We start from the raw sequence: 12,500 nt of genomic DNA on the forward strand, positions 1-12,500 counted from the left end.
CTGATATTGAGATCACGATTATTTAAAGCGATTAACTCATTGACTTTGGCAGAATCCTGCATTTATTTGAACTGGGGGGAAAAAAAACGTTTCAATACTCAATTACTTTTAAATTGAAATACAATTTAACTGAAAAACAAAGAAAGATATATAAATAAATAGCCTAACTATAATATATAAAACATACCGTAAATTCCGGACTATAAGCCGCACCTTTTTTCCCGTTTTTTGGCCCCTGCGGCTTATATAACGGTGCGGCTTATCTATGGATTTTTTCAAAAAAAAAAAAAAAAAAAATCTCTCTTTTTTAGCACTCTTTCTAACTATAAATCCTATATAACTATAATAAGTTTTAATTTCCTCTCTTGCCCTCTTTTCACCACACTGTATGACACTGTGTGCACTGTAAAAAACAACACAGGTGGTGTTGTGTTATGTTGTTTTGTTGAAATGTTAATAAATGGGAGCTTCCTCAAACAGCCATCTCTTACATAATGGTAATTAAACATTAAAACACAAAAAAAAAAAAAAAAAAAAAAAAAAAAAAAAATACCATTAAAACACCCGCGGCTTATAGTCCGGTGCGGCTTATATAAGAAAAAAATAGTCAACTTTGCAGGTGCGGCTTATACACCGGTGCGGCTTATAGTCCGGAATTTACGGTAATTGTTTTATTTCGATTATCTTGTTTTCATAATTGTGGGAAGCCAAAATTTAAATAAAAATCAGATTAATTGCACAGACCTACGTTAAACCCTGTCAACACTAATCATCTCAAAACTCAATGTATGTATGTATTCAATAAGAACATGTAGCATAGTGTCTACCCATTGGCTGCAAGTGTGTAGGAGGATAACAGTGAATAATTGCAATACTGAGAAGGGTCTCTCTCACACACGCGCACACACACACACACACACACACACACACACACACACACACACACACACACACACACACACACACACACACACACACACACACACACACACACACACACACACACGCACACACACACACACACAATTTAGAAGCTGTGTGCCTGCAAGATAATGTTGACGGAGATTAGCATGTGCCTAGAGGACAGCTAATTGCCTAGAGGACAACTAATGTATTAGCTTTCGTGCAGTCTGGATTGTCAAGAGCGGTGTCTATGTGATTGTGCTGGCAAGCAATTAGTTGCCATTTCAGTTGGTAAGCAATTATTTGCAATTTCAAACTTCAGTGAGAACAGCTCTGCTGCTGCTGCCAGTAGCAGCACGATACGAATGCCTCCCTTTTTAACATGATAAAATCTGGGAAACAGCAGCATGCCTGCCAACGGTCCCGATTTTCCCGGGAGTCTCCCTATTTTTAACCCTTTCTCCTGCTGCGCTCCCGGTTGGTAACTTCTCCTCCCCGTTAATCTCCCGTTAATTTCACTCAAATAGCGGGCTTAGTTTTAAAGCCAGAAAGAAGTACCTGGTATCACATGAAACTAGAAGACCTAAGGCGTCCATTGTGGTACCAACCTACAAATGTTATGTTATGCTTGTCAGGAAGGGGGCTAAACAAGGGAAAAACCATTTTCAAAGGGGTCCCTTGACCTCTCAATTCAAGATATCTGAATGAAAATGGGTTCTTCCCCTTTACAGATAGAGTAGCATGAATTTTTTTTAACAAGAGAGCACAAATCGACAGATACCCCAGAAAATCTCTTTTTCACAGCCTAATGTTGGCAGCAGGGTGGGAATTACACGGAGGCCGTTGCCCCTCCCTCTCGCCGTTGCCCCTCCCTCTCGCCATTGCCCCTCCCTCTCGCCATTGCCCCTCCCTCTCGTTGTTGCCCCTCCCTCTGGCCGTTGCCCCTCCCTCTGGCCGTTGCCCCTCCCTCTGGCCGTGATGCCCTGCGACCAGCCTGCTACTGTCAGTTGCTTTGAAAGCATGAGTGGTCTCAGTTGAATGAAGCCTGCCCTATGCGAAGGACGTGTCATTGGCTCATTTTAACACACGTTTCAGAAAAATCTCTCTTCACAATGTCAATAGATCAATGGCGTGGTTGGCAGGTATGGGAAACAGTTGAAAGGGCAAATATTAATTTGAACTGAACAATTAGCCTGAGGTGTATATCTGGATTGCCCTCTGTGTATTGTTTGAGTCTCATATTTCTATACATTATACAGTACTGCCTTGGTCGCGTTCGTTGATATGCTACACGTGTGATTTTCAGATGTGTTCAGTGGTTCCACCACACAATGGCAGTGAATGGAGAGAGAAAGAAAACAACAATTCTCCAATCGTCTCTATCAGACCAACAGACATCATGTCCAGAAAGCTACAGAGCCCAAGGTACTAACAGTACTACCAAAGTTCAACCTCACTTTAACTGGCTTTTTACTCACCAGAGGGGGCGCTCTTGCACTCGTGTGAGTTGCACTTCTGGGTGTTCTCGGGCTGCGGCTCGTGGTCACACTGAGCTCGATCCAGTTCTTCCTCTGTCTCGGCCTTTGTGTTGACACACTTGATGAGCCGGCGCTGCACTCCTCCACCGCAGGAAGCCGAACACTGCAGGGAGAACAGACTGTGTGAGGACTGAACACTGCAGGGAGAATAGACTGTGTGAGGACTGAACACTGCAGGGAGAACAGACTGTGTGAGGACTGAACACTGCAGGGAGAATAGACTGTGTGAGGACTGAACACTGCAGGGAGAACAGACTGTGTGAGGACTGAACACTGCAGGGAGAATAGACTGTGTGAGGACTGAACACTGCAGGGAGAACAGACTGTGTGAGGACTGAACACTGCAGGGAGAATAGACTGTGTGAGGACTGAACACTGCAGGGAGAACAGACTGTGTGAGGACTGAACACTGCAGGGAGAATAGACTGTGTGAGGACTGAACACTGCAGGGAGAACAGACTGTGTGAGGACTGAACACTGCAGGGAGAATAGACTGTGTGAGGACTGAACACTGCAGGGAGAATAGACTGGGTGAGGACTGAACACTGCAGGGAGAACAGACTGGGTGAGGACTGAACACTGCAGGGAGAATAGACTGTGTGAGGACTGAACACTGCAGGGAGAACAGACTGGGTGAGGACTGAACACTGCAGGGAGAATAGACTGTGTGAGGACTGAACACTGCAGGGAGAACAGACTGTGTGAGGACTGAACACTGCAGGGAGAATAGACTGTGTGAGGTCTGAACACTGCAGGGAGAATAGACTGTGTGAGGACTGAACACTGCAGGGAGAATAGACTGGGTGAGGACTGAACACTGCAGGGAGAATAGACTGGGTGAGGACTGAACACTGCAGGGAGAATAGACTGTGTGAGGACTGAACACTGCAGGGAGAACAGACTGTGTGAGGACTGAACACTGCAGGGAGAATAGACTGTGTGAGGACTGAACACTGCAGGGAGAACAGACTGTGTGAGGACTGAACACTGCAGGGAGAATAGACTGGGTGAGGACTGAACACTGCAGGGAGAATAGACTGGGTGAGGACTGAACACTGCAGGGAGAACAGACTGGGTAAGGACTGAACACTGCAGGGAGAATAGACTGGGTGAGGACTGAACACTGCAGGGAGAATAGACTGTGTGAGGACTGAACACTGCAGGGAGAATAGACTGGGTAAGGACTGAACACTGCAGGGAGAATAGACTAGTAAAAGAAATAGTAAAAAAAAAAAAAAAAAAAAAAAAAGTAGACCAATGAATAAATCAATCACAAAAGAATGTAAAGAAGAATAAGCCAAATGATGATAAAATGTGATTGCCTGTAAAAGTTCACCATCTTTGGAGCACATGGAAAATGAAACGCTGAAAGGACAGATAATTATCTTGCTTTTGAAAAGTTCCATATGAGATATTGAAATACGAGGGACGAGGCACAATGGAGTAAATGTCACCAGCTGCCACACAGCATCCAAAGGGAGGAATAGGCCACGGATATTTTAGAAAATGGATAATTAAAAAAATATATATTTTTTTTTTTTTCATTACAAATATTGAGGTCAGGGTTTAGAACTGCTTACCTATTTTGAAATGAAAGAAATCAGATGCACTGATGCCGACCTGTAACATTACGTTGGCCCGTGCAGGATTGAGGTCATGATTGTAACATATGGGGGTGAAATTCAACGGGTGCCTTTACTCACTTTGTGAATTGTTTGAGTTGTTTGTAATGTGCAGTGGGAACACTTGTGTATATATTGTATTTTTTATATTTTTTTATGTTTTGTATGCGTGTGTGTGTTGTGCATGTGTGTGCGTGCGTGTGTGTTTGCAATGTATTGTACCTGTTCCCAAGACCCAGTTAGCCATTGTACACAAGGTTGACTGTTGCAGGACTGTATGTTGCCGGGCAGAAGGTCCTGGTCACATCGATCCTCCTCTGGACAGGTGACCATCCGCTGCTGCTCCCCTCCTCCACACACCTCAGAGCACTGAGGGGCGCGCGCACACACACACACACACACACACGCAGACACACACACGCGCACACACACACACACACACACATGCATGCACGCACGCACGCACGCACGCACGCACGCACACAAACACACACGCACGCACGCACGCACGCGCACATGCACGCACGCACGCACACGCACACACACACACGCACACACACACACACACACACACACACACATGCACGCACACACACACAGCCTTCAATTGCATGCTTGTTATTGTTGTGTACTTTCAGACGTTGTACTGTAGGGGTGGAAAATAAATTGGTAAGCATAAAAGATTTCTATAGGTGTGATTCAGACTTAATAAAAGTGCTGTTCAGTGGATTGTGGACAGCAGGGGGCTCTTCTAGGCCGGCCCTCCTGGGTCTGGCAAGAAATAAGTGGCAGATGATTGGATGAACCATCTGTCTATCACGTCTCTCACAGACTTGCTTCTCCCCGTCGGATTCGACCCAATAGATTTGGAGTGTGGCAATATGGATTTGTTGTGTGATCGTGATCTCATGATCTTTCACGAAATCAGCTGCATCGCAAGGTTACCCCCCCCCCCCTACCCTCCTTCCTTGGTTTCAGGTAAGGCTCTTTCACACCGGCCTTGAAAGCCGAAAAATGCACGGAAAATAGGATTTGCGCCTCCGATGTGAAAGTCGTGAACGCGCGTTGGTGGATAATTGTTTTACGCCTTTTGTCCCGCGACGGGAGGTAGTAACAGCGCCGGGTTACCTGGCAACCCGCCTCCATTTGAAAGCGTTGTCGCAGCGAGCCGGAAAAGGAGCGAATGGTCAGCTCATTCATAAAAAAATTACAGGGGAAATCACCTCATGTAGCAAAAAATGCACGAGTGAAAGTAAAAAAAGTAGCCTATACAATCATGACTGCAGGGACGCCAGGAGGAATGCTCCGTGCGGTTAGGCTTTATGCTTAAACGATGTTGACATTAGTAGGTAAAATTAACGGATATAATAATAAGCTTCAGAGGGCTATAGCTGTCTGTGGCGAGTTGGTCTGAGGAGCAGATGCATGCGTTTTGATATTAAGGCGAGTCCGCCCACCATGCGAGTGGTGCTCGCCTTTCAATCCGGGAGCAGGGGATTTCACCTGAAAGTACACTGCAGCACGGGAATGTGGCCATGCTGCTTGGCTCTGCGTGAAAGCAATTTCTGTGGCGAGGCTGCAGGCTTTGCAGGACTCCTAAACTGCTTTTTTCCCGCGATCTGTGTGTGAAAGAGCCTGTACTCACTTGTCCCCAGGAGGAGGTGTACCAGTCCAGACATGGCTGAAGGTTACAGGTCATCCGGGTCCGGGGCCTGGGGGAGATGGCCTGGCAGTGGAACGGGCGGAGCAGCCTCTGGTCCCGCAGGTCAGAACACTGGACCTCTCGTAGGGTCACACCACTTCCACAGTTGTTGGAGCACTGGTATAACACAAAGCATGATCATCATTCAGACAGTACGAGGTTCTGGAAGCTTGGCTTTACATCACTGATGTCATGATTTGAGATTCATCGTGATCTATTCCTGACGGAGGACGGTCAAAGACTTTTGATCCGTTTAGAAACGATGAATTTGTCACTGCCCAATATATCGGGAGGGAGAGGAAGAAGGGAGGAATGGTTATTTATTTTGAATTCTGAATGAGATATATTGGATACTACGATAGGCTACTGAACTTCATTGTTTGTAATGAAATTTGAAAGTGAATTGTCGATGCATTCTGTGCATTTAGCGTTGCAACTTTTGTGCGATAACTTTGTTGAGTCCGACACTATTACAAATGAATTCAAATCAAAATGTTATTTCAATTCATTTTTCATCGTTATTTAGTTTATTTCAATTTAATTGATATAAAGCCTTTGTTCTCTGACAAATTCAGCGTCGGTCTGCCTGTCTTTCTATCGAGTATTGTATGACACCTCCCTTTTCAAGAACATTGTTCTTATCGTAGTAAAGCTAATTTTGAGCAACATAATAATAAGCGTCGTCATCTCAGACTAAGCGGTCTGACCTTAGACCACGCCCCCGTTTTCCAGGTGGAACAGGGGCGCAGGTAGCAGCGTCGGGCCGGCGCCGGTCTCTTGGCCGGGTCGCAGTCCGAGTCGCGGCCGGTGCTGCATGCCAACGTCCTCCAGATGGCACCCAGACCACAGCTGGTGGAGCACTGCCAACAAGGACAACACAGTCAGTCACACACTGTAGACTTTCAACGGCTCTAAGGTCATGTTCAGACTAGGAGGCCAAATCTGATTTGTGAACTCTAGGCCATGTTCAGACTAGGAGGCCAAATCTGATTTGTGAACTTTAGTGACCTATTAACGACTTTATCTAGATTGGTTTTATGAGTCTGGACGCTCCAAGTCTGATTTGTGTCACTTGTCCCAAACCACACATGGAGGTAGTTTCCAATCTGCTTTTGACTGATGTGACTTCAGTGCGGACGCGCAGATCCACCAAATCTGATTTGAACGTCACTCGCAACTCGTCATCAAATGCTTCTGCGCAGGAAAACCACGTCACCAACGTACGTATTTACTGACGCTCCACGTCGTTACCCTAGCAACCCATGCAGATAGGCTGTTTAGGTCTGGACACACAGATCCGACTTGAGAATCAGATTTGTGGCAGTGCGCGGACACACTCCCAAATCAGATTTGGGAAACCAATCAAGATAATGATGATTAATGACTTTATCAGCAAATCGGATTTGCCTGTAATGTGAACACGGCCTAATAAGTAGCATGCAAAACAGAGCTCAGCAATAACAATGCAGTGAATGCATTATGAAATTATATGAAATTATAAGATTCAAAGATTCATGTGTGTCAGAACCAGCCTTTAAGGGATGTCAAACTTTGGTATTACTTTGAGTTGTGTAGTTTCCTGGACATGATGTAACCCCAAAATTGACAATTCTCTGTTATCTGGTCGTCTGATAGAGACCATTTTTTTCTGTCCATTCACTACTGTTGTTTGGCAAAACAAGTCTGAAAATGAGAGGCATTATGTACTGCCAGAGTCTGCTTTGTTCGCATTCAGTTATTTGCTAAAAGTGTAATTTTCAGACCTGTTTCGCGCCACACAAAGGCAGTGAATGGAGAGAGGGGCAAAAACTGTTCTCCAATCATCTCTACCCGAGCACAGATAACAGAAAATTTCACCAATTTTGGGGCCAGGACACATCCCAAGCAGTGTTGGGCAAGTTACTTTCAAAATGTAATATACTACATATTACTAGTTACTTTCATTTGAAAGTAATAAGTTACATTACAATATTACTGTCTGTGTAGAGTAACTTGTTACTTATTACACTACTTTTGCATTACTTTCACCAAAACAACAGCAGCAGCAGAATGACATCGCCGCCCTGGCACCATCCCGAAAAATAATTTCAACCGCCTTGAAGTCAGTGTAAACAATCCAGAATTCTAAATGTTATTGTTTTCCTTTGTTATTGTCATCTATAGTGGTTATTTGCATAAAAACACACAGTTTGAATAGGAAATGATTGCATCTTTTTTAAATATGTGCTTTGATTTAATAAAATGTAACTCAATTTGTAACTTGAGTTACTTGACAAAGAAACTGGTATAACATTACTGAAATCCTATAAGTAATAAGTTATATTACTGAGTTACTGCTAAAAGTAATATATTACATGTAATATGTTACTTTTGTAATGAGTTACCCCCAACACTGATCCCAAGGGCCCACCAAAAGTTGAACATCCCTTAGATTTTATTTTACATGCAAATAAACTGTAATTCTGGATTGTATGTGGAGCACGACAGAAGCCCACGCAGAAGCAACATGTATGTCAAATATACATTTGAATTCTGGACACTTGAGTTTATTAACATTCAAGCTTCGGCTCGAAAAAGCTCCTCTCAAAACACCGGGAGAATTGAGTTGAAGCGGTGCGAGGAGGACCTGCCCTTGAGACTAATGTCATGTCAGCGTAATAAAAGCAGACAGAGCCATTAATAATAGTGAGACACAAGCGAGCTCTGTTCCTCCCCCGCAGTATAAGTTCAACCAGGAGAATGTGTGGAATGCATGCAAACTAGGGGTTAGAACTCACTGCGCTCCAGTTGCTGCTGACCCAGTAGGCAGCTGTGGTGACGCGTGTGGAGGAGGAGGTCGGGGTTTGGACTGATGTTGGCACTGGCACGGGCCACAGATTAGGAGGACGACTGGGCAAAGTGGGCACGGCGGCGGGTTCTGGTGTGCGCGTGTTCGATGCCGGCGTCGTGCCGCGCCGCCGGGCAGTGGCAGCTGTGGAAGTGGTCGTGAGTCGGTGTGAAAGACGACCCTTATCTCTCAGCGTAGGGGAGGGGACGACGATTTCATTGTAGTCCAAATCGATCCAATCGTATCGCGTAGACGTCTCGACCGAGGTGGATTTCGTGGGTACCTGTCCAGTTGTAGCTGCCTGGGTTGTGATGGTGAACGATGGGGAAGGCCGAGTGCCTCCCTCCAGTTGCGTAGGAGGTAAGAAGTCTGTTCCAGTTATCGACGAGGCGTCATCATCAGAGGCCTCTTGGCTTCCTGAGGTTGGCTGAGATAAAACGGGGGGAGTCGTGGACTCCTGAGAGGCGAGAAGCGAGGTCACACTGAGGTCTGGGTCAGTGACCCTTGAAGCGCCCTGAACGTTATCATTTGTGTCCACACCAAAATTAATTTGATCAGAGTCCAAATCGTCCAGTATCGGGGCAGTTGGAGATATCTCTGATAAGTCTGATGGCAGATTGGTTGTCTGAGGTATTTCTGAGGTCCGTTCGTCCAGTTGGACTTGAGTGATCGGCTCGCGGGTCTCAGACTGGAATACAGTTTCATGAGAGGGAGAGCCCAACGGTGGTTCTGGACTCTCCACATATCCTTGGGAGCCAGAGACGTCGGGTCTAATTGTACTTTTCCCACGGTGATTGTACAAATTATCGAGATCCTCAATCTCCTCAGAACCCACTGGTTTAGCAGCGGGGCCGTCTTTATTGGTTTGACTGACTGGAGCGATAGTATATTTTAGTGTGACGACGACATCCTCGGTATGATTGCCCCCCTCGATAAAATCTGTATACCTATTTTCAGCTTCCTCTCCGTGTTGCGCCGATTCTGCATCCTGAGTTGGCTCTTTTGTAGTGAATTCCAGACTAGGGAATGTGCTATTGTTTTCAGGCCAACCGAGATTGTCGTGTCTCTCTTTCAGTGAAGACCTAGTTGCAGAAGATGGTGGTGAGGAAGTGGTGGAGACAGGCAGAAAATAGTCCTCGGAAAGGAAAACATCGGGATTTTCAGAATCAGATTTCTCTTTTGGTGGTTTTCCACTCTCCTCCTCCTCGTCATTGTCTAGATTCTTGTCCTGCTGTTCCTCAACGTTCAAAGCGTAGGCAGTAGTCTTAATAGGAACTGTAGAAATGGACGAGGTAGTTGTGGGAGCTCCTGTAGTTTCCCCATTGATCTTTTCTATCACACTGTGGTTTGGCTTGGAGTCCTGTGAAGGATCAACTCCACTTTCCTCCCCTGTATCTTTTCCATTGGTCCCAGAGTCAAAGTCATACGACAAGTCTTCGTGGAAGTTGATGAAGTTATAGTCGTAGTAAAAATCGTCCACCTGAACGTTCTTCTGACGCGTGTTTTCATTGTGACCGTGGTGGGAGAAATCCGCCTCGATAATGTTATTCAGGTCGTTGTGATTCTTCGGCTGGGCCCTGGTGGTACTGTATTTGGGGAGGGGGTCGGCTTCGGGTATGGAGTTGATCTCGTTGGACACGTCTTTGCTGGGCCAGCCGCTTCCTGACCAGTCGCTGCTGCTGCCACCTCCAAAGATATCCACCACCTGTGGACAGTCCTGAATGGAGCATGACGTGACGGCGTTGGGCTTCTTTTGCGGGTCGCAGTCGACACCTGTGTGTCTGGAGCAGGTGACATCTCGGTGACGCACGCCACCTCCACATGTCAGTGAACACTGGGGAGACGAGAGAAAACATCACTGGTTAATATGTACAGTAGGAGCGGCTGCATGGGCACTGTGATAAACTTATGAACAGAGGTTAAAATGTGCTTTATCCATCTATGGAAACGAACCATCCTCATAAAATAAATCAAAACAATACAAGAAAATGGTGAAAGATAAAGAAGATAAGGATAGAGTGTCACCGCTCTGCAGCGAAGTAATGACATTTTGAACGCAATTAAATTCGTCATGATGGCAAAAACTAGGAAAGTAATGCCCAGGGTAAAAATATCTGGATTTATCCAGTCAGCATGAAAATTACTCCCAGATTTCTGGTTGGAAATTGTAACAACCACACACAAAACATGGTGAAACATAAAGAGAAAAGAAAAAAGAAAAGAAAATCATGCAAGACATTAAAGAGCAGGTTTAAAAAAATTATGAATTTAGATTTTGGGCTCAAGATTCCTATGAAAATACCCCCCCGCCCCCCAAAAAACAAACAAAAACAAAATTAATTCTAATTCTAATGCACATGCTCAATAAAAAGCCATCTGGGCAGATAACACTTATGACATCACTCACCCAGCCTGGCTGCAGCTTTCTTTCTTTCTTGTTTTTGGCCCATTCACACTCAGCCAGCGGCCTGACTGGGTGAGTGATGTCATAAGTGTTATACGCCCAGATTATTTTTTTATTGAGCACGTGCCGCCAGCTGCTTTACAAAAACCAGTCGAATATTACAATAATATTATCTTATAGCCATTTTCCCTTGTGACATGCAGTGAGAGAGAGAGATTCAGTATTATTTCATGCTAAAAATGACTTTTTTTTAGGCCTGGGAGCTAACAAACCTCCCCTCCCAACGCATTAGACTCACCTCTGACCAGCCACCTGTGGTCCAGTCTGCCGGGCAGGGGATGTGTGTGTTGCAGGAGGACGTGGCCTCAGGTTTGGGCGTGTGTTTGCATTGGGTGGGCTGCATGGCTCTCTGCTCCTCCACACTCACTGCCTGGATGCAGATCACCGTCCTCTTCGCCAGGCCTGAGCTCCCACAGCTGGACGAGCATTTGTGCCACTCCCCCGCCCACCATCTACAGGACATGCAACACATACGTGTGTAAGAACAAGAGCGGTGTGTGTACATTTCTTTCTTCTTGGATATCCCTATATGTACTGTATATGCACCTTCACAATGTGTGAGTTATCCTTTCTTTTCCAAAAAAAATTAATTTGGCCAGCTGTGGGCTATATGTGTGTATACAGTACACTATGGTTATTTAGGGACCGTTCGTTATTTGGGGAAGGGATACACTGGAGGAAAATAGGGGAGGGTCATGTTTTTAGAATTTAGGTTGAGGGAGGGTACGCAATTTCTTGTGAGTCCAGAGGAGGGACATACAAATTTGAAACGATCAACCCCTCATCGCATGTACAGGTACAGTTCTATGTCGCTCTCATTAGGAGCAACCAAGGTGGTGAAATCCTATAATAAGAATGCACAGTGTCTGTGAGTGAGTGAGTGAGTGAGTGAGTGAGTGAGTCAGCCAGCGAGTGAGTGAGTGAGTGAGTCAGTGATTGAGTGAGTGAGTGAGTGATTGAGTGAGTGAGTGAGTGAGTGAGTGAGTGAGTCAGTGAGTGAGTGATTGAGTGAGTGAGTCAGCCAGCGAGTGAGTGAGTGAGTGAGTGAGTGAGTGATTGAGTCAGTGAGTCAGTGAGTGAGTGAGTGAGTCAGTGAGTGAGTCAGTGAGTGAGTGAGTGAGTGAGTGAGTGAGTGAGTGAGTGAGTGAGTCAGTGAGTGAGTGAGTGAGTGAGTCAGTGAGTGATTGAGTGAGCGATTGAGTGAGTGAGTGAGTGAGTGAGTGAGTGAGTGAGTCAGTGAGTGATTGAGTGAGTGAGTGAGTGAGTGAGTGAGCGAGTGAGTGAGCAGAATTGTGTTCGGCTACCAGTGGTGGCCCAACGGTTAGAAAAGCGAGCTTGTGACCGGAAGGTCGTCGGTTCAATCCCCGGGACCGGCAGGATAAATCTGGGTGGGGAAAGTGAAAAGGCAGCGCTTGCCCCTCCCTCATCATTACCACCACTGAGG

General features: G+C 45.7%; 2 protein-coding genes across 2 annotated transcripts in view; both read right to left on the reverse strand.

The window, feature by feature from the left end:
• coro2ba (coronin, actin binding protein, 2Ba) overlaps positions 1–12,500 on the reverse strand; it is a 418,611-nt gene that overhangs the window by 164,421 nt on the left and 241,690 nt on the right. The gene's annotated exons all lie outside the window — the stretch shown is intronic.
• Positions 1–12,500, reverse strand: part of LOC310791071 (A disintegrin and metalloproteinase with thrombospondin motifs 7-like) — a gene marked incomplete at both ends in the record, with an annotated part of 110,864 nt that overhangs the window by 20,167 nt on the left and 78,197 nt on the right. The window contains 6 exons of the mRNA XM_083652784.1: positions 2,382–2,544; positions 4,286–4,432; positions 5,709–5,882; positions 6,473–6,625; positions 8,543–10,426; positions 11,295–11,508. Of these exons, the coding sequence (XP_083508910.1) occupies positions 2,382–2,544; positions 4,286–4,432; positions 5,709–5,882; positions 6,473–6,625; positions 8,543–10,426; positions 11,295–11,508 (2,735 nt within the window). The remainder of the gene's footprint in view (positions 1–2,381; positions 2,545–4,285; positions 4,433–5,708; positions 5,883–6,472; positions 6,626–8,542; positions 10,427–11,294; positions 11,509–12,500) is intronic.

This window comes from Poromitra crassiceps (assembly GCF_964638095.1).
Source record: "Poromitra crassiceps genome assembly, chromosome: 16".
In the NCBI taxonomy this organism is placed as follows: Eukaryota; Metazoa; Chordata; class Actinopteri; order Beryciformes; family Melamphaidae; genus Poromitra; species Poromitra crassiceps.